At 40.5% G+C, this 21,887-nt stretch overlaps 1 protein-coding gene across 9 annotated transcripts in view; it reads right to left on the reverse strand.

The window, feature by feature from the left end:
- Positions 1–1,213: 1,213 nt before the first annotated feature.
- cenpe (centromere protein E) overlaps positions 1,214–21,887 on the reverse strand; it is a 31,530-nt gene continuing 10,856 nt past the window's right edge. The window contains exons 24-60 of one of the 9 annotated variants that reach the window (XM_078174089.1): positions 21,649–21,870; positions 20,727–20,807; positions 20,362–20,442; positions 19,831–19,935; positions 19,338–19,559; positions 19,130–19,222; positions 18,412–18,495; positions 17,689–17,805; positions 17,463–17,579; positions 17,138–17,221; positions 16,812–16,916; positions 16,489–16,710; positions 15,838–15,918; positions 15,611–15,694; positions 14,995–15,156; positions 14,543–14,776; positions 14,146–14,379; positions 13,913–13,996; positions 13,574–13,690; positions 13,239–13,472; positions 12,280–12,363; positions 11,956–12,072; positions 11,633–11,854; positions 11,435–11,530; positions 10,406–10,486; positions 9,738–9,863; positions 9,452–9,637; positions 9,151–9,360; positions 8,666–8,878; positions 8,233–8,436; positions 6,765–6,941; positions 6,547–6,647; positions 6,073–6,170; positions 4,519–4,654; positions 4,030–4,418; positions 3,906–3,944; positions 1,214–1,418 (exon numbers count right to left, since the gene is read on the reverse strand). In XM_078174089.1, coding sequence (XP_078030215.1) covers positions 1,342–1,418; positions 3,906–3,944; positions 4,030–4,418; positions 4,519–4,654; positions 6,073–6,170; positions 6,547–6,647; positions 6,765–6,941; positions 8,233–8,436; positions 8,666–8,878; positions 9,151–9,360; positions 9,452–9,637; positions 9,738–9,863; positions 10,406–10,486; positions 11,435–11,530; positions 11,633–11,854; positions 11,956–12,072; positions 12,280–12,363; positions 13,239–13,472; positions 13,574–13,690; positions 13,913–13,996; positions 14,146–14,379; positions 14,543–14,776; positions 14,995–15,156; positions 15,611–15,694; positions 15,838–15,918; positions 16,489–16,710; positions 16,812–16,916; positions 17,138–17,221; positions 17,463–17,579; positions 17,689–17,805; positions 18,412–18,495; positions 19,130–19,222; positions 19,338–19,559; positions 19,831–19,935; positions 20,362–20,442; positions 20,727–20,807; positions 21,649–21,870 — 5,319 coding nt within the window. In that variant the 3' untranslated portion in view covers positions 1,214–1,341. The remainder of the gene's footprint in view (positions 1,419–3,905; positions 3,945–4,029; positions 4,419–4,518; positions 4,655–6,072; positions 6,171–6,546; positions 6,648–6,764; positions 6,942–8,232; positions 8,437–8,665; positions 8,879–9,150; positions 9,361–9,451; positions 9,638–9,737; positions 9,864–10,405; positions 10,487–11,434; positions 11,531–11,632; positions 11,855–11,955; positions 12,073–12,279; positions 12,364–13,238; positions 13,473–13,573; positions 13,691–13,912; positions 13,997–14,145; positions 14,380–14,542; positions 14,777–14,994; positions 15,157–15,610; positions 15,695–15,837; positions 15,919–16,488; positions 16,711–16,811; positions 16,917–17,137; positions 17,222–17,462; positions 17,580–17,688; positions 17,806–18,411; positions 18,496–19,129; positions 19,223–19,337; positions 19,560–19,830; positions 19,936–20,361; positions 20,443–20,726; positions 20,808–21,648; positions 21,871–21,887) is intronic. The other 8 variants (XM_078174092.1, XM_078174090.1, XM_078174093.1 and 5 more) reach the window with 8 other exon arrangements.

The raw sequence follows: 21,887 nt of genomic DNA on the forward strand, positions 1-21,887 counted from the left end.
TAAGCACTAAGGAGGGAGTTATGTTTTTTGATCTGGCTTAAGGGAGAGACTGTATTTACTATTTATTTAAAATACCCTCGTAACACCATAACCCTCAAGTGGGTTTTTTCTTTGAAAAAAAAAAAAATGGTGTGTACGTTTATGTGTGTATGATGTGTAGGCTTATTAAATTTTGCTGGTTTTGTGTGTGGGAAGAGGATTTGCATTTTGCTTAAGTTTAAGTTCAACTTTATTTATATAGCACATTACACACAACAAGGTTGATTCAAAGTGCTTTAGATCACATACAAAGGCGAAACAACTAAACAAACAAACAAACAAGCAAACATTATATGCAGTTCAAAGCTAAAGAAAAGAAATATGTTTTAAGGTTACTCTTGAAAGTGTCTATAGTGGGGGAGAAATGGATAGGGGGAGGAAGGGAATTCCACAGCTTTGGGGCAGCTATTGGGAAGGCCCTGCCCCCATAGCTTAAGAAGCCAACTGGTGATAAGTCACACTCCCTTTGAGCTGTTTGCTCATTGCTTTGGCTCCAATACATATATTTGGTGTGAATACACAAACAGTTATTTATGGTGGTGGTGGTCTCAAGGAAAATATATTGACTCCAGGGAGGGCTTAGCTTCTGTGATGGCACTCCTGCCCACCTGCTTCTCCAATCTAAGGGCATGCTGACCGCCATCTACTGTGTGTTGTACACGGATTATGGATAAGTACCCCCTTAACACCATATAATTCCACATTTGCAAGACTTCTGGAGAAAGACAAGTACAACACTCAGGTTCAGTTCTACCTGCTGAGGCTTTACTGTACACCATAGATGGGAGGCACCTGTGTCAAGGAGGCGTACCTTCATTGTTTGACATACTGAAGAAAGAATATGGTTTCTATTCTCTTTTGGAGGAATTGGACGCATGTTAACACAGACCTTTGGCTCAGATCCACCCTCTCCATTTTGAATTTCTTAAGCATGTACAGTATGTAGTATATGAAGAAATTATCAAAATATCATTCTTGAGTATTCTGGATTATCAAACGTGTACTGTCCTGTATATGTGCCACAAATCAACATAATATCCTGCAGCGAATCATTTGGTCACCAAAACAGAGCCATGCACCTGTAATTCAGTGCAACAGAAACTTAATGACTAACTTGTGTGCACACATTTTATAGAAACTAAGTCACTGGACTGAGAGTAAAAGAGACAACAGATTTCTTTACTTAATTAAAAGATGTTTTATTATTAGAACTACAGAATGACGGAATAAAAACAAAACAGAAAAGTCAGAAACATTGAAAAGACAAAAGACATTTAAATATATTGCACATGGATTTTTTTTTTACTGGGTTTTACACATTTCCTCTTGCTTTGGAGACTGAGGCCACCAATCCTTTCTGCCTGCACCTGCAGCTGCATCTGCAACACAAGAGACTTATTACTACACAGAAATCTCAGGTACTATAATAAAATCCACCTCACTGCTCACTGAGACGTCCATAAAGGGATTAAACCCACACTGTTGCACATGTAAAATTAATTATCCATGACTGTTCTAATTAAACAGGCGTCTGTATTCATTGTGTCTTTTATCTGATTGGTATATCTGTTGTTTGCATCAGTAAATAAGTCAAACAATATTGATTTCAAGCCAGTTCATTAAATATACAGTATTATGCTATCACAGCACAAAGTACTACACTTCCTGTCTAACCTGTACCATATTCATTTTCCCTTTTTAAACATGACAACTATGAATTGTGGGTTTTTCCACTTGAAAAAAGTGCAGGATTGCAGGCTGATAGAAAGTTTGCAAACAGGACTGAATAAGCAGTCATTTAAAGTAGGACATCCTGAAAGTTCCCTGTGTAGGACACATCTCGAAGACTGAGGGCAGACTATGAATTTAATCACCAGCATCATTCTCCAGCTTTGCTCTTTAATGATACTTAAGTTGCCATGGTCGACATTTTGCAATCAAGATACTCTCATAGTGACTGAAATTTGGTTGACATTTCAGAAGCCAAGTATTTCTATGTACTGCCAAAAATAATGTTCAAATTTAAAACCAGGTAGAGTAGCTATTGTAATATGGAAGCTCATTTTCACCAGGAAAAAAGTATAGGTGGATTTTGACAAATAGAGCTGGACTGATATACTGGTGAGACGATATTGGCCTATCACAGATATACTGGTATTGGCTTCTATGTTGTCCACTATGGACAGATATCATAAAGTTTATTTTGAACAGAACATAATGCAGGAAAGATGCTTGGAGTAATTCATAATTATTAAGTTCCCAATTAAGTTTACTATTTCAGTGCACTGATGTCATTTTTAACAATGACATTTATTGCTGAACTGTAAAATTTCCTGCCTCCAGACCATATCTTAACCCTTAAGCTAAGTCAAAACAATAAAAGATTACGAGATTAATAAAAATTATTTGATTTAATAAATCATGATTAATAGACTGTATCTTAGAAGTTTGATCGGATCCTGGTGGCTGGCTGCAGCATAGGCCATATACCCCGCCCTCATCATTTAGTGGATAGGGCATTGGCCAAACTAAATAGTTTACACGTCAAATCATCCCCCCCCCCCCCAAAAAAAGGTTTCCGTCTTCGTAGGTCGTTTGTAAAATGCTGATTTATGTTCAAGAGTTTGTTTTGCTAGCAAGTTTGGTTCTAACTTGTCATTTGATGCTATAAAAAGGTGGTCTGGAGTCATGATTGACAGCTGTGTGCCGACTGGTGTGCGTGCAATCCATAATGCTGCTTGCAATTGGTCGAATGGGTGTATGGTCAGGAACCCGATACAGCAGAAATGACACAAATGATGTCACCAGTGCAAATGGCAGCGGCTGTATGTGGAATATTCTGGCTTCATTTCTGTACAGTGGGAGGAAGTGGAAATACCACCATCTTTATAAACAGTCTACGATAAAGAACCATTATGAGGAGAGGATTTTTTTGCAGGACTCCAATGTCTTTTGACGTAGAACAGCAACATTCAGTCGTAAGGTATGAGGAACAAAATCCAATATCTACAAAATGTCATAATGTTAATGTCCACACAACGTGAAATGTAAATGTCATTAGATATCTGAAATATCGTCAACCCGATTTTCACTTCAACCAAAATTCAACCTCTGTCCAACGTCTTTCTGACATAATTTTGAAGTCTTCTGCAAACTCAAATGGGAATAAAATGATTTAATCGTGCAGCTCTTTTAGACTTTAGACATGTTATCAGACTGAATGGATCAAATTCTGAAAGTGATACGAGTCAGTTTGCAGGGGCTGTGATGCTAGAAAAAATCCATCCACTGATTTACAGACGTCTCTTTTACAATGCAAGTCTATGGGGAAAAAACATGGCATCATGAGATGAATATAGAAATTGTAATTCCACATGTGGCTTCAAAGCCTGGTGCTGTTCCTGAGGGACCAGGTCCTACTGGAAACTGAATGTACTATCTCAAACTTTTTAATCACCTTGTATTCATGTATTCTAATGTTTTTGACTGGCAGACAAAATTCTGGCTTGTTTACTTAAGAAAAAAACAAACAAAAAAAAAAAATCCTACTTTTCATGTATTTTTAATAACTCTATGTGAATATAAATAGGCTTCCATATATTCCATCTTCCATATTGATTGTTTTCTTTAAAATATAATGTCTGGTCTGCTGACATAGTCCTGGACAAAAATTCATTATTTAAATGAAAGCTCAATGAATGGATTTCTCAGCTACAACCAAATTAGAAAGTCATCAGTTTTTGAAGGTGTGCATCAGTCTTGATTCAGGTTTTAAGGCTCAGTGTGACCCCGGTGAAGTCCCAACACCTCATGCTTCGTTAGTAAACCCTCCATGCCCAAACACACAGTGACATTACAGCAGTTACCCATGTCTGCGTCTGGTTCATCAGGAACGTCGAAAACCTCTGGCAAAACAAACAGCGAATGTCTGTCTGATGTTAAAAACTATGTGACAAACAGTGCAGGGAGTAAACTTCAAATGTAGCTTACCTGGAATGGTTCCTAGGCTGGAGTTATCAAAGAACTGCTTAGGACAGGTTCTGGACAGCACCTCGGAGCTTCCGCCCACATCAAAGAATCTGCTTTTGGGGGAGTCGAGCACAGAGACCTTTGGGGAGTCAAGGACCTTCCTGGGAGAGTCAAGGACCTTCCTGGGAGAGTCAAGGACCTTCCTGGGAGAGTCAAGGACCTTCCTGGGAGTAACCAGAAACTTCTTGGGTGAGCTGAGGAAGTTGGAGGGGTCTGAGGTCAAGGGAAGGCCTCTTTTGGTGGGAGTGCAGGGTGATGGAGGCCTGTCCACCTCAGCCTTGCTCTTCACCTTCAGCTTGAAGGCTCTGCTCTTCCACTTGTTGATCTCTACCTGCTGACTGGACACCAAGCTGATGGTGACAGAGGGACAGGTATTAGAAAAGGACTAAGGGATGCTATGAATCACATGAACTGGCCGAGCAGTTCCACAATATAACTGGTTAATCTCACCTTTCAAGCTCAGTTATTTTCAGTTGAAGCTGTTTGACTTCCTCCTCCAGTTTAGTCTTCTCCAGTACAACGCTGGATTTGATCACCAGACCTCGGGGGTTGGTCAGTCTGGCATGAAGGTCCTCACCTTGCAAGACTGAATTCAACATGATGTCATTAGTGTCAAACTGCATTAAATCAGTTTTCCCCTTTAAATTGGTAACAAATACACATTACAGCCAAGGCAAAAGACATAAAAAATAGCAGCTTGACACTTGGCACATGTTCTTGAACTAGTATCAGCTTATAGGCTGTTGCGTCTAGTCCAGTCAAGTAGGAAAGAGCACCTTTTGTATTTTTTTTTTTGGTATTTTTGTCTTTAATGGACAGTTTAACAGTGAAGGTTATACTGGAAACAGGGAGAGAGAGGTATATGACTCGCAACAAATGTCCCCGATTGGAATCAAATCGCGATGTAGCAGTTGTGTGGCATGTGCTGTAGTTTTACACAGCTAGACCTATTTCACGCTGTGCCAATGATGGAGAAAGATCTGGCTGAACCCACAGTCATTCTGCACAAAGGGAAAAAAACCTCTCTGAGTTGTTTGTATTTCTTTAAACCAATTACAATCGTACAGGGGCCGTGCTAAGCCCAGGATGCAGAGAAGGTGCTCTTGCAAAATGTGTCACTGTAGGATTGCTATTCAAGAGTTCATAGTGGCTCTGTGGGCAAAGCTAATATATACTCCCAAGAACAAAAAACATGATCTCATCTAGTTTGCACTATAAAACCAATCAAAATATTGCAAAACCACATATGTTTTTATCCCCTTTCTTTTAAGCCCTTGTTACACTGCCTGTTGCCTCTAACCCAGCAGTGGTGGCAGTAACATCACTGAATGGACATCTGTATAAAAGGGACAGTCAGCTGGATGGGATCATGGGTGGGACATATTGACAAGGTGTTATGGTTTGACCCACCACAGGAGATGTAAAATGTAGCTGATAGCAGTTAGCAGCTAACTCGAAGACGGACAACAGCAGCTGAAAATGTTCACAAATTGGAAAATAATGAGGTCCAGGAGTTCCTTACCATCGGAGCAAAGAGAAATCAGCTGCCATTAATCAGGGGTGGTAAGTAATTGTTATTTCCATTTTTTGCCACTGTTATAGTTTATAAAGCGCTGCCGACGTATATGTTATATGTTACACTAGACACTGTTGTGTTACATGTCACGGCACTTTTGTTCAATGATGCTTGCATGCAGTCTAAAAAAAACACTCTAGTGTAAAAATGCAAAGACGAAATAAAGAAGGGACTTTGTAGCAGCCCTATAATGCAATCTCTGTGTAAAACAGGCTTTCGTAATCAGCAGCAGATTGAGAAATAGCACAGATTTATTTTGTTTTCATGAATAATTACACTAAAGGACTCAGTTTAAAGTCCATTGTTTCAGATATTTGTGAGATTTAGAGTTTTGAAAATCAAACTCAGTGTTACCCCCTGACGCTGACAGTTGAAGGAAAGTATAATGACATTTTCATAAGATAAAAGAAAACAACAACTACACTTACATGACTCCTCTCCCTCCTGCTGGGATTTCCTCAAGGTCTCCTTCAGCTTCCTCAGTGATTCTTCCTTTTGATTCATCAGTGTGGTCATCTGTTGGATCCTGAGAAGGAAAAACCTCTGGTCAGAACAGTCACTCATGGAATGAATAGAATCAACCCCCTTTATATTTTCTCGTAACTGGGAAAAGGAGGACAGCTGAGAAGGTCAGATTATGACCTTTAAGTATCAGAAGTACAAAATATAGAATAGAATAGAATAGAACTTTAATTGCCACACAACAATTACTGATCAACCATTTCTAACATGACAAGGAAGCCTCTTTCACCATCTGCCAACACATTTTGAAAAAGAACTAAAGAAATGGAACCAAAGAAATCCTGACATTACAACAACCCACTAAGAACAGTCATTAAATGAGACAAAAAACAGGAGAAGAAACAAAGCAAAGGGTAAGAAAGCAACCAAAGGGATCTTACTCTTTTTTGTGGTTATCAGATGCTGAACTCAGCTCCACCTCCATTTTGAACAGTTTAGTGCGGAGTTTTTCCAGCTCAACAGCACTGGGTGATGCATTTTTCTAAAGCAGAAAGACAAATATTTACAAAAACCAAACCAAAACCAAAACATAAACTGCTTTAACAAAAGACTATAAAGTTTGTAACAATGGGCCTGAAAATGCAATCATAAGACAAACCTCAGACTCTCGCAGTTTGCTCCTAAGGGCTTGGATTGCATTGTCTTTATCCTCAACTTGTGCGCGGGTGTCCTGCAGCTCTGTCTGCAGCAGCTGGGTAGCCTGTTTGTGGTTGGACACCCTATTGTTGGCTTTGATCTGAGCTTCCTCCAGCTGCTTATTATGTACACGCAGAGCCTGGGAAACAGAAACATGTCAGTCACCACCTGCATATAGACAAGTTTCCCAGTCGTGCCACGTTGAGATGAGAGGTTGGATACAACTGCTACGCATAGAGACAAGTGTGGAAGAGAAGAAATCAACTGACCCATACAAGCTATATATTTTTGTCCCATGAGGAGACCCAACCCCTGAGCACAGTGGTTCCTACTGCAGATATAAATATTTATAAACAGCGGGAAAAAAAGAAAGAAAAAAACCCAACATTTTTTAAAGGCTCAGTGATTTCCTAAAAACAGCTTGTCAACTTAGTTTTTCAGGGTTTCTCCAACTTAAAAACATGGCCAAAAACATATTTTGTGAGGTCACAGTGATCTTGACCTTTGACCACCAAATTCTAATTAGTTCACTCTCTATTCTTCTTGAGATATTGCGTTCACAAGAATGAGAGGGACACAAGGTCACAGTGACCTTGACTTTGACCACCAACATCTAATCAGCTCATCGCTGAGTCCAAGTGGACGTTTTTGCCGTTGAGCGTTATTTTACAATACAAAGTCAGAAAGTTGATAAAACCCATGCATTAGAATTAAGACTTTTGAAAGACATTTTAATACCAATCAGGGCCTTATTTTTAGATGAATTCAATGCATTCTAAGACTTTTTAAGGAGCCACGGGAAACCCACTGTAATCAAACATGACATAAAAAGAAGGAAATAGTGCACCTGCTGGGGACTATTTTGGTGATGGATTAATCCACATTTGGTGCTCTAGTGAGTCTTTGGGTGCTGTGTGTGTGTGTGTGTGTGTGTGTGTGTGTGTGTGTGTGTGAGATTGAGTCAAAAAAAAAAAAGGAATGTGTTCATGGTGATGAGGGAGCCTGTCACCCACTGCAACAGTGTGGCTCACTTATATGTTTTAAGACAACAGTGAAGCTGTATGGGACAGAGGTAGAAGACATCTAAGGTTTTGACACACGCACACACACTTTGTGTCTGCAGATTTATTGACCAAAAAATAAATAAATCTTTGAATATTAGCTACTTATTATTTGCAACCAAGTGAGTTTAAACTGTCTTGGCCCATAACAAACTGTACAAGAAGGCACTTATTTAAGTGACTTAATAAGATGATTCAAAGGTGTCTCATCTCAAATGATTCGAATCTGCTCAGAGCTTTGGATTTTAATAATATAGTGGATAAACTAGTGAGTAAAAAAACAGCCTAGTTTAAGATCACTGTTACTACATGATGGCAGTAGTCTTAAGCAAATATAAATCAGACATTGAACAGATACGTTAGACATACCTCAACTTGTTCTTCTGTTTGCTGGAGCTGAAGCACAAGTTGCTGGTTGTCCTTGAGTAGAGAGAGCTCAGTTTTCAGAGGAGCTCCCTCCAGTGCCTGCAGCAGAGTGGAACTCTTACTTCTCTCCTCTCTGAATTGTAAATCAGCCTGAGCCTCAAGCAGCTTCAGCTCTTCAAACAGACCATTCTGTTCATCGATGATGCCCTGCAGGAGTCAGGTGCATAGTATGACATTATTAAGACAAGCAAGTGAAATGCCACAACAGGCAAATAAACCTAGCAACTCACTTGCTAGTAAAGACAATTATGATGAAGATTTAAGAACCAGTGTGGAGGAATTAGGGAGGTATATTACCATAAAATGAGTATAATAGTCATAATAACATTCTCATTAGTGAACAGTAGCCTGAAACCAAGTGAATGTTAAACCCTACCTGCAGAATCATCTTCCGGTTGTGTGCCACTGAAGATCTGTGGTCCAGCTCACTGCTCAGGATGCTGTCCAGCCCACTGAGGCTAAATGGCTGCTTGTTAAGCAAGGTCTGCAGCTGCTCCTTGAATCTCTCCCTGTGTCTGATCTCAGCGGACAGCTCACTGGGATAAGACGCCATGTTGGCACACAGCGTACTTGAAATGCTGGCCATTTTCTACAAAACCAAAAGAGTCATGAGAAAGTTTCAATGCAGAAATGTTAGAGAATGAAAACATATAGAGGAATAGGACACAATCACATGTTATCCAGAAGTCACAGTTTAGAAAAACCACAACATTGGTGAGATATGTGTCACTGAATTCTCCTACAGTGTATTTTTTAAAATATTTTTATACTTGAAACTACTCTGGATAAATTCACTTGCTGACTGACCCAACTGTAAAGCCCCATTTTAACTTGTTTGCTTACACAGCCCCACAATCTTACCTGCAGGTAGAGCTGCCTCTTGTTCAGCAGCTCCGTCAGTCTGTGGTGCCAAAGTGTGTGAAAGTCTTCGTCTCTGACAGAGTAGCAGGGTGCCTGTGCTCTGCACAGCAGCACATCTTGCAGACGCCTCTCTTCAAAAACAGCCAGATCTTTCTTCACCAACTCCTCAAACAGATTCCTGTAGCCCTGTGCTCGCACCTGGAGGTGCTCCTGGGAAAAAAGAGAGCAGAGGTTTCCAGGTTATCACCTGATCAACAGTTAGACCCTTGAAATTTAAAATGGAAAAAATACTGGTATTTACCATAATGTTTCCCAGACTCTGAGTTGTCTGCAGCTGCAACTGACACACAGTGCTGTAGGCATTCATGGTGGGTTTTGGTAGAGAGGCCAGATAAGGGTGCTTCAGGGAACACTGCACCTTGTCCAATGCTGTGGAGTTATACTTGGAACAAGTGTCTATAAGGTGCTGGAATTTTTTGAAGGACTCCTGCAATGATGAGTTGAGTGGTATAAGTTATATTAACCTCTTATGCTAGAATGTCTTTGCTTTTTAGCTGCTGATTAATCAAAATAACAGAAGACGTTACCTGAAGCTGCCTTGTAGAGTCCTGCAGTCGTGATGATGCTGTCTCCTTGACTCTACTGGTGCTCTGCTCCAAACTGCTCAGCTGCTCTTTAAGGGCAGAGATGGTTGTCTTCGCTTCACTGAGCAACTGAAAGGACAAGAGACAAAATAAAACCTCTAAAACATAATAATATAATATATAATGATACAATCTTGTATGCATATGGCTCGTTTTCATCTCAAACTATATCTAGATTACAATCTGCCTTGTCAGACACCTCTGCAGAACCTCAAACCTGTTCTGAATGCTGTTCTCTGCTGTTCATCAGAGCAGATCCCAGGACTTAACTCTTTTTCTTTCTTCCCTTGGGAAGCCTGCCTTCCCGTGCTTTATACCATATAAATGAAATTATTACCTAAAACTTGAAAGACTCTTCCCACTTGATGAATTTAAAATAAATTGTGGACCTTTTTAGAGATGTGTGTGACCGGTTCTGATGCTGTTTGTATGTGCTTGTGTGTTTTGTTGTGCATTTTATCTTTGTTCTATTTCTCTGCTGTACTCAGGTTTCTCAGGTGACAAGAGATCTTGATAATTTCAACAAATGAAATCAAATTAAATGAAGATGATAAAAAATGAAACAAACAAAAACAAAACAACTAATGACTCAAGTAGAACTGGTGACAAACCTGCTGTGAGGTTTCAGCTTCAGCTTCAGCATGACTGTGTCTCTCCCTGTATGTTTGAAGTTGCTCCTCGAGCTGCTGCGCCTGCGAACAACAACAGGGGCAGTAACACATCATTAAAAACAGGCATCACAGCAAACAGAAACAGATACATGTGGAGACACTTGCTGAAACTAAGGGCCCTGACACACCAACCGGACACTCTGGGCCTTTGGTGAGTGTCTGTCGCCATAGTTTTTGCAGTGTGCCCTGCACTGTTAGCACTTGTCGGCCCTTGTCGGCTTTGTTCCTGCTGATTCAGCATGTTAAATCTACCTCAGAGCCAGCAGAGCCAAGAGGGCTCAAGAACTCAAGAGGGCATGAGATCGAAATAGCTTGTTATATTTGGTAAGATTACATAAATACTGAGTGACTTGCATGCTCCTAATTTCTCAGTTGAGTTTGGAGATGTTTCTACATCAAATACATGTATATATCTGACCACATCTTTGGTGGGTAATGCCCTTGTATAGCTCAGCAAGCTACTGCACTGTGCCACACTTCCATTGCCATATTTCGATCACACACTTAAGTGTGTCATCTTTGTTTACAAACTATAAAAGGAGATATAATTCCCTCACTGCACAGGAAATTACAAATACAGGCGTGGCAACTTCCTGGAGTCTTGTGGTCATCCTGAGGTTGCCAGGCAATCAGTGGAGACTCCAGGAGGTATCTGCACCCAGCCAAGAAATAGTCTGGCAGCTAATAGATATAACAGAGAGATATAACATGCTAATTAGTGAGTTTTAGAGGTGCTGGTAGGCAGATGGTTTCCAGTCTAGGAGCCAGTCTACTTGTTACCACCTGTTTTCAGTCTTTATGCTAAGCTAAGCTAAGCTAAGTGGCTGCTAGCTGTAGTTTTATATTTACACAGATGTAACAGTGGCATCAATCCTCACCAATTCCTCTTGGGAAGAACGTGAACAAATTCATTCTCCAAAACATTAAATGATACCTTGAAAACTATGACAGTAAATAATTTGGACCTACTCTTCGTTGCAGCTTGGTCTCTTGTTCTCCTCTCTCTGGCTGCTGCTGTGAGTTCAAATTTTCCTGCTCGCTCAGCCTCTCCTGGATGCCTGAAATCTGCAGTTGGAAGAGAACATAAATTAACTGACATTATACAAGTGTCTTTGAAGCTGTCGGTTTGTCCAAGTTGCACATGACTTTATAGGTACAAAAATGTACCATCTCCATCCTGTCCTCCAGCTCGGCTCTGAGCTGCTGCTTCTCCTGTCTCAGTCCCTCCAGTATCTCCTGCAGCTGATCTCTCTCCTCAGTGAGAGACGTCACTCTGCACAGCAGCTTCTCCATCTCCTCTGTGGAGGTCTGACAGCTGGCTTCCTTCTCAGAGAGCAGACTGTCTCTCTCTGCCTCAATGCTCTTCAGTTTCTCTGTCAGAGTCCTCACCTGTGAGGAAGGGAACAATTAGAAGGGCCACTGCTCTGAAAACAAGCTTCATAAAAGCAAATCCTTGCTATTTATAAGGGAGTGAGGTATTAAACACCAACCTGTTGATCAAAGGAGCTTTCCTTCTCCTGACACAGTTTTTCCAGATCAGAGTTCATCTGCTTCTGTTCACACAGCTCCTCTTGGACTGACTTCAGAAGTTCTTGAGTTGTAGAAGCCTAAAAACAAAATCTTAAGTTTAGTCAATCAAATATGCACATGTGTCAACAGGAGCAGAAAAATAGAAAAATGAGAACCTTAGAAATGCATTAAAAACTACTTAAATATCCAACAACGAAAGGCACAAAAAATTATTCGTACAGAACTGCGCCCAGCCATATGATTTTAGCTGAGTCAGACTCTGTTATGAAGACCAGTTGTCTCACCATATTCATGTTCTGCTGTAGATCATATTCCACCTGCCTCTTCTGCTCAGTCACAGCCTGGAGAGACATATTCAGCTGTGCTATCTGTTGAAGTAGAGATTATATATATTCCAAATATTTGTAAAACATCCCAAACACAGACAACACTTTTAATGGAACATAGGAAAGAAATGTAAGAAAAACTTTAAATTATCAGTGTATTTTACAACAACACCCCAAAATGTATCTTAGTGGTTTTGTTCTTAATGACATGTGACTAAGATTTGTATGAAGCAGGACATTTTACAGTAAAAAAATAAACTTGTCAGTGATCTCTGGCAGATGAATGCTGTAATGGAGACAGTTTCTACATGACCTCACACATATCTCCGTACATTTTCAACAAGTAAAAAGAAAATTGCAGACACCAAACGCCAGATACCAACATATCTTTGCTAAAAACTAGAGATTAAGGATGCACTGATTTTTTTTCTTCCTAATACAACTATAATACTCTACCGCTACCCCCCCCCCCCCCCCCCAAGCAGGCATGGTCTAAATCATCAGTCATGAAGCCCCCAAATTTTACTTGCATTTTTTGAGCTGCATTTCTGCCTTTAATTTTTTTTTAAAGCTGTGTCATTGTACCGTATCAGAGCTACATTAGATGACAGCATGGTGGGCTAAAAACTTTTCAATTTGAGGTTTTTTTTTTGTAAAAAGATATTTTTTGGGGCATTTTTTGCCTTTAATGGACAGGACAGTTAAGTGTGAAAGGGGGAGAGAGAGAGAGGATGACATGCAGCAAAGGGCCACAGGCTGGACTCGAACCCAGGCCGCTGCGGCAACAGCCTTGTACATGGGGCGCCTGCTCTACCACTAAGCTACCGACGCCCCCACAAATTGAGTTTTGTCTCAAAATGACCTTACTACAAAACTAACTGTGATGGAAACAGAGGACAGCACAACTTGTGACAAACCTCAGTCTGCATTGTCTCCATCCTGTCCTCCAGCTCTGCTCTGAGCTGCTGCTTCTCCTGTCTCAGTCCCTCCAGTGTCTCCTGCAGCTGATCTCTCTCTTCAGTGAGAGACGTCACTCTGCACAGCAGCTTCTCCATCTCATCTGTGGAGGTCTGACAGCTGGATTCCTTCTCAGAGAGCAGACTGTCTCTCTCTGCCTCAATGCTCTTCAGTGTTTCAGTAAGAGTCCTCATCTGTGAGGAAGGGAGTAGTTAGAAGAATAATCTTGCTAACAAGAAGCTTCATAAAAGCAAATCATTGCTATTTATAAGTGAGTGAGGTATTAAACACCAACCTGTTGATCTAAGGAGCTTTCCTTCTCCTGACACAGTTTTTCCAGATCAGAGTTCATCTGGTTCTGTTCACACAGCTCCTCTTGGACTGACTTCAGAAGTTCTTGAGTTGTAGAAGTCTTAAAACAAAATCTTAAGTTTAGTCAATCAAATATGCATATGTGTCAACAGGAACAGAAAAATAAGGAGATGAGAACCGTAGAAATGAATTAAAAACTACTTCAATACCTAATACTGAAAAGACACAAAAAATTATTTGCAAAACCCATAGAGTACAAAACTGCGCCCAGCCATATGATTTTAGCTAAGTCAGACTCTGTTATGAAGACCAGTTGTCTCACCATATTCATGTTCTGCTGTAGATCATTTTCCACCTGCCTCTTCTGCTCAGTCACAGTCTGGAGAGACATGTTCAGCTGTGCTATCTGTTGAAGCAGATATTGGCTGATTATTTATCTACATTAAATGACAGAATGGTGGGCTAAAAACTTTACCAAGTGAGTTTTGTCTGAACATTACCTTACTACAAAACTAAGTGTAATGGAAAGAGAGGACAGCACAACTTGTCACAAACCTCAGTCTGCATTGTCTCCATCCTGTCCTCCAGCTCTGCTCTGAGCTGCTGCTTCTCCTGTCTCAGTCCCTCCAGAATCTCCTGCAGCTGATCTCTCTCCTCAGTGAGAGACGTCACTCTGCACAGCAGCTTCTCCATCTCCTCTGTGGAGGTCTGACAGCTGGCTTCCTTCTCAGAGAGCAGACTGTCTCTCTCTGCCTCAATGCTCTTCAGTTTCTCTGTCAGAGTCCTCACCTGTGAGGAAGGAAACAGTAAGAAGGGTCATTCAAGTGTCTCTTTAAGTCTAGTTGCAGTTTAAACCATATTTAATCTAAATTTTCTATTACAACTACTACTGTCAATACAGAAAATGTGTGCAACCCTATAATGGATGGAAGTAAAGTTATCAGATAGAAACCTCAGTCTGCATTGTCTCCATCCTGTCCTCCAGCTCTGCTCTGAGCTGCTGCTTCTCCTGTCTCAGTCCCTCCAGTGCCTCCTGCAGCTGATCTCTCTCCTCAGTGAGAGACGTCACTCTGCAAAGCAGCTTCTCCATCTCCTCTTTGGAGGTCTGACAGCTGGCTTCCTTCCCAGAGAGCAGACCGTCTCTCTCTGCTCGCACACTCTCAAGCTCCTCAGTCAGCCTCTGAATCTGTCAGGAAAGAATAGAGACCTAATTGTAAATTTAAAGATTTAAAGTGACATGTATATAAGATTTGGATTTAAATAAGCTTCTTAAAAGAAATATCAAAATCCGTAAAAGATTCATGGAGTTCAGATAACAATCAAATAATTTCAAAATGCGTTAACAGCCAGCGTAAGACATCAGGTTCCCTCTGAATGTTCTTTATGTATAAAATGTAGTCCTGCCTGAGTTTGGAGCTCTTGCATCTGGAGGGAAATATCTGCATCGCTCCCATTGCTTGCTTTGCCCTCCAGCTCTGCCTTTTGACTCTTCAGCATGCTGATCTCATCTTTTAGAACTCTGATCTTCTCCTGAGACTCTCTCAGCTCCTCCTGGTTCTCAATCATCTGAAAGACATTGCAACCACATGAGTGGAGAAGTGAAGATCTTTTCTATACAATAATCACTGAAAAGGAGTGGACAATAACAGGGTCAACGTCTCCCATCCACCACCAGGGAAGTCTTGGGCTGACTCATTACTAGAGCTGCAACGATTAGTCGATTGTGGCAATTTCCTTCATCATATACAACATTAAACTGAATATCTTAAGGTTTGAAGCTGTGAGTTGGACAAAACAAACAGAAGTAACTGTACAAACATATTTAGCTGTGCTATCTGCTGAAGCAAATATGGGCTGATTATTCATACTGTAAATATCTGCAAAAATCCAAATGCAGACAACATTTAAAAAAAAACCCAAAAAAAAACATAGGACAGAAATGTAAGAAGAAGTGGAAATCATCAGTGTATTTTATCAGAGCCCCAAACTGTATTTTGCTGATGGGAAGGAAAAAACTCACCAGTTCTACATTTTCCTGAAGGTCAGACTTCAGCTGGCTCACCTCCTCCTTAGTTTTCTCCAGATGCTCCTCCAGCTGTTGGATCTGAAGCACAATGTAGGGAAACTTTAACATTTTCAGTATTACCCATATTTTCTCACAAATATCTGCTCTAGAACATACCTGAATGTATGAGCAACAATATTAATATGTTTAAGAATGAGAATAAATGAGTGACATAATCTAACCTGCAGAAGTGTTTGAGCCTCCTGTTCTTCTTTCAGCGACTGAGGCTCAGAGCTGAGCTGCTGCTGTAACTCACACTGCATCTGAACAACAGAGAGAACACATGAGAGAACAGTAGGACTTCAGTATGTGCTGGAAATGATGATTTTCAGGGAATATATCATTAGATTCACTGGATTCCTTAGCATAAATGAAGTTTGATTTCAAAAACAGAATAGACATCTGCAAATCTGGCGAAGCCACTTATTGAACTTGGAAAAAAAAAAGCAAACTTATCAGTTCACCTTGCCTAGAAAATATTTTACCACACTGCTGGAATGAAAGTGGTACATGAGCAGAAAAAAATAAATTTGCTATTTTAATTCAGTCATGTTACTGTAATGACTGCAACAATATTAATATTAAGTTCGAACAGCTGTGTAGAACTGACAGTGTGGTTTTGAGATACTAGTTTTGTTTCAGTCCATGATAGTCTTCAGTCTGTGAAGACACACACGCACGCACGCACGCACGCACGCACGCACGCACGCACGCACGCACGCACGCACACAGGTTTCTTCATGGGTATTTCCCGAGCAACACAACCAGATTTCAGAGATGATGCCTGGGATATACTGCAATTTCAATTTATAGTATTCAGCCAAAGCTTTTACCCTCTCCATCCTGTCCTCCAGCTCCGCTTTGAGCTGCTGCTTCTCCTGTCTCAGTCCCTCCAGCGTCTCCTGCAGCTGATCTCTCTCCTCACTGAGAGACGTCACTCTGCACAGCAGCTTCTCCATCTCATCTGTGGAGGTCTGACAGCTGGCTTCCTTCTCAGAGAGCAGACTGTCTCTCTCTGCCTCAATGCTCTCCAGTTTCTCTGTCAGAGTCCTCACCTGTGAGGAAGGGAACAATTAGAAGGGCCACTGCTCTGAAAACAAGCTTCATAAAAGCAAATCCTTGCCATTTAAAAGAGAGTGAGGTATTAAACACCAACCTGTTGATCAAAGGAGCTTTCCTTCTTTTCCAGATCAGAGTTCATCTGCTTCTGTTCACACAGCTCTTCTTGGACTGACTTCAGAAGTTCTCGAGTTGTAGAAGCCTTAAAACACAATCTTAAATTTAGTCAATCAAATATGCATATGTGTCAACAGGAGCAGAAAAATTAGCAAAACAAGAACTGTTGAAATGTATTAAAAACTAAAATATCCTTTAAGGAAAGGCACAAAGTAAATTATTCCTACAATCAACAAGTTACAAAACTGTCAAAAAAAAAGAAGTATGATTGCAGTTAGACTCTGTTATCAAGACCAGTTGTCTCACCATATTTATGTTCTGTTGTAGATCATATTCCACCTGCCTCTTCTGCTCAGTCACAGCCTGGAGAGACATGTTCAGCTGTGCTATCTGTTGAAGCAAATATGGGCTGATTATTCATCTTCCAATTATTTGCAAAACAACCCAAACACAAAATACTTTTTTAAACAGAACACATTAAAGAAAACTGGAAATTATTAGCAAATTTTACCACATTACACTCTCAAGTTGCTGTTAGATTTTTAGTCTGTTTAAACGGGAGGTTTTCAACTAACATACCAACAGTGAAGGATGAGTTTATAAATTATCCCTCATTAACAGTTTAACTCACCTGTTGTTCTAAGCCAGATTCCTTCTGCTCACAGAGTTTCATATGATCAGAGTTATTTTGCTTTAGCTCCTGGTGCTCGTCTTCAAGAGAATGTAGAAGACTCTGAGTCCTGGCAACCTAAAAATAAGAGAGCACTTCTTGATCTGATCTGAATTACAGAGCACACAGTACTTCTGAAAAGGGACTTTAAACATAGCTTTGGTGAAATGTGTTGTGAGGAACTAACCTCTTGTTCTAGCTGAGCTTGCCTCTCTTGGCTGAGTCTTTCTAGGTCAGCGTTTCTTTGATTCTGCTCTTGGAGTTCTTGTTGAAGTGAATGCAAAAGGCTCTGCGTCTCTGCAGCCTGCAAAGAGAAAAAGTTGCATTTCTTTTCATCTACACAAAAATTGAAAGCTTTTTCACAGTGTGACCACACATAAAGGAGCTGTATAATCACTCAAAGCATTAATATGGCAGCAAACAACTATTTGCTATGTAAAGATATAGTGGAGTAATGGCGTCCTGAGCAGAGAATAAAGCCATGCTTCCTGTTTTTGTAATCCAAGCTTCTCTGTTTATTGCTGAGGCAGAAGGTCTGCCTTGCGTGCCTGTTACTGCATGTGAGGCCCAATATGCGTATCCCACTGGTTAGCTAATCACCACTACTCTGCACTGCGCTCATATGTCAGTTACTGCTAATAACACCATCCTGATCTATAGCGTCATAGGGGAAGTGTAGTGCCCACCCTCTGCTTCCCTCCCAGGTTAACACTGTAAACTCTGTCAGAGCTGCTGCTGCTGTTAGCACCAAAAGCTGCTGGCTGCCGGCTCAGCCGGCTCCATGTTGAGAACCGTGTGCAGACAACCAGAATCAGACTCTGGATCAAAGGTATGCTCTAAATATCATATATAGTTCCTTTAAACATTAAATCATTAAATCTCAGTTTGACCACAAACAACTCCCCCTCACCATCTCCATATTATGCTGCAGATCAACTTCCAGCTGGCTCTTCTGCTCACTGACGGCCTGCAAAGTTGCCTGTAGTTGCTCTATCTGTGTAAGAAAATGGAGACATTCCATAATTTAAGTATTTTCAGTCAAGAAACAGAGTTTTGAAGATAAGGCTATTTTTCTTATTGTCAAAAAAATCCCATGAAGAGACCAAAACCAAGTATGTGAGTCTGTTTCTCATAACTTTGCCTTCCCCACCCATCGGTTCTTACTGAGGAGTGTGCAAGTTTAGTTTTTTTTTTTTTTTTAAACAATTCTTAAAGGCTGAGTGATTTTCTAAAACAATTGGACACAGTAGTTTATAGCAAACGAACTCTGACTGGCGCAAACAGTGCCTTTGTTGGGATTATTTGCAGGATTGGATTAATTCTCATTTGGTGCTTTAGTGAGTATTTGTGACAGAAGGACAGTGTATGTGAGTCAAAATAAACTATAGTGTGTGTGTGTGTGTTCATGGTAATAAAAGAGCAACATGTCACCCAGTACAACAGTGTGGCCAATTGATGTGTTTAATAGTTCTGACAACATTGGAGCTCTGTGGCACAGAGGAAGGAAGACAGACAGACAGTATTTGTATGTAGGAAACACTAATTGCTGGTTTGGGTCTTTCCATGGGATTTGTCAACTATAGGAAAAATTCTAAAATATCAGATTTAATTAACTTTACTGCTGTTACCTCTTGCTGAAGGTGGGTTACTTGGGCATCCTGTTGGTGCAGTTCTGAGGCCAGTCCTTCTGGCTGGTTAAACCCACATTGGACTTGTGCAACCTGCGAAAGATAGAAAAATTAATTTTTTCTTTGTCTGTCTAGGCAGACTGTGATTTAAAAGATATGAAAAAAATCAGTCAAAAGCAACACTTTACAAGAACCAGTAATAACCTACCATCTCCATCCTGTCCTCCAGCTCTGCTTTGAGCTGCTGCTTCTCCTGTCTCAGTCCCTCCAGTATCTCCTGCAGCTGATCTCTCTCCTCAGTGAGAGATGTCACTCTGCACAGCAGCTTCTCCATCTCCTCTGTGGAGGTCTGACAGCTGGCTTCCTTCCCAGAGAACAGACTGTCTCTCTCTGCTCGCATGCTCTCGAGCTCCTCAGTCAGTCTCTGAATCTGTCAGGAAAGAATAGAGACCTAATTGTAAATTCAGATATTGAGAGTGACATGAACTAAATAAGTTTCCTTAAAAGAAATTTAACAAATCTGGCCCACGTAAATGGAGTTTAGATGGTTATAAAATTATTTCAAAATCTATTCAAGAGATGACAGCCAGCATCACACATCAGGTTCCCTCTGAGTGTTCTTTATGTATAAAATGTAGTCCTGCCTGAGTTTGGAGCTCTTGCATCTGGAGGGAAATATCTGCATCGCCCACATCACTTACTTTGCCCTCCAGCTCTGCCTTTTGACTCTTCAGCACATTGATCTCATCTTTTAGAACTCTGATCTTCTCCTGAGACTCTCTCAGCTCATCCTGGACCTCAATCATCTGAAAGGCATTGCAACCACATGAGTGGAGAAGTGAAGATCTTTTCCATACAATAATCACTGAAAAGGAGTGGACAATAACAGGGTCAACTGTCTCCCATCCACCACCAGGGAAGTCTTGGGCTGACTCATTACTAGAGCTGAAACAATGAGTTGATTAATCCATCAAAATAAAATTAGCAACTAATCTGATAATTGATTAATCATTAGTCCTTTTTCCAAGAAAAAATGATAAAAATTAATCTGATTCCAGATTCTCATATTCAGCAATGTGCGGTTTTTCTTCATCATATGTAAGAGCAAATTTATTGTCTTAACATTTAGAATAGGAAGTTTCTTTGTGTATTTCATCAGAACCCTTAAATGTATCTTAACACTGGGCTAAAACCAGAGCTCACCATCACTGCTTGGGAAGAAAAGAACTCACCAGTTCTACATTTTCCTGAAGGTCAGACTTCAGCTGGCTCACCTCCTCAGTTTTCTCCAGATGCTCCTCCAGCTGTTGGTTCTGAAGCACAATGTAGGCAAACTTTAACATTTTCAGTATTACTCACATTTTCTCACAAGACCTTTATGTGCTCTCGAACATACCTCAATGCATGAGCAACAATATAAAATAAAAACCATTAAGTTCCGAAGTGAGTGAATGTCATATGGAGCTCAGTGCAGCAAGCTGTTTCGTGCTTTATTCAGAAGTCTTACTCAGTATCAGGGACAAATGCTCAATGAAGTGGATCAAAATAAAAATGTAGAAATGTAACTGTAGTGTAAGACTGAATGACATAATCTAACCTGCAGAAGTCGTTGAGCCTCCTGTTCTTCTTTCAGAGACTGAGGTTCAGAGCTGAGCTGCTGCTGTAACTCACACTGCATCTGTACAACAGAGAGAACACATGAAAGAACAATATGACCTCAGTTTGAAGAAAGAAAAAGAAGAAAAGTTTATTTTTCTCACGTCTCCACAGTGCATGAAGAATGGAGAAAATCCTTGATGAACTAAAGTCATAGGGCTCTGCATTTAACAACAGCAAAACTTTATCAAAACATCCATTTACAAACTCTCACACAACTTGTGCAGTATAATCCAAGTCTTATATACAGTCTTATGCTCAGTGCTTCCCACACAGACAGCCTTTTATGACAAAAAAAGAAATTAAATGTGGACCCCTATGACTTCAATTCATTAAGGATTTTCTCTGTTTTAGGATTCTCCACTGTGGAGAAATCCAAGCTTTCAATTGGTACACAAATGGTCATTTTGTGGGTGAAATATTCTTTTCGCATGATTTCTGCACTTGTCCTATTGAACACTACTTTACAATAGGCCCTCCTGCTCTCACTCAGGATAAACATCTGCAAATCTGGTGAAGCCACTTATTAAACATATTTAAATAATTACCATAAAGATTTTGCATTTGATCCAGTTCACTCTACCTAAAAAATATTTTACCAAACTGCTCGACTGTACACAGCACGTTAATATAATGTGTGACCGGCGAAACAACACCAGAAACAAATTTATTCCAGTTATCTTGCTGTAATGACCGTTGTGCATAATTGTCATGGTGATTTGGAAAATAACTTAATGTCAGTACATGATAGGCTGTGACCACACATACGTTAAAAAAAAAAATCACAGGTCCCATGCAGGTATTTTCCCCAAGAAACAGCAATCAGCAGCTCTCACTTTACAGTTTTCAGCCAAAGCTTTTACCATCTCCATCCTGTCCTCCAGCTCTACTTTGAGCTGCTGCTTCTCCTGTCCCAGTCCCTCCAGTGCCTCCTGCAGCTGATCTCTCTCCTCACTGAGAGACGTCACTCTGCACAGCAGCTTCTCCATCTCCTCTTTGGAGGTCTGACAGCTGGATTCCTTCTCAGACAACAGGGCATCCCTTTCTGCTTGTACACTCTCAAGCTGCTCACTTAGAGTCTTGGTCTGTGTAAATGGGAAGA

This window comes from Epinephelus lanceolatus, chromosome 13 (assembly GCF_041903045.1).
Source record: "Epinephelus lanceolatus isolate andai-2023 chromosome 13, ASM4190304v1, whole genome shotgun sequence".
NCBI classification, from domain to species: domain Eukaryota; kingdom Metazoa; phylum Chordata; class Actinopteri; order Perciformes; family Serranidae; genus Epinephelus; species Epinephelus lanceolatus.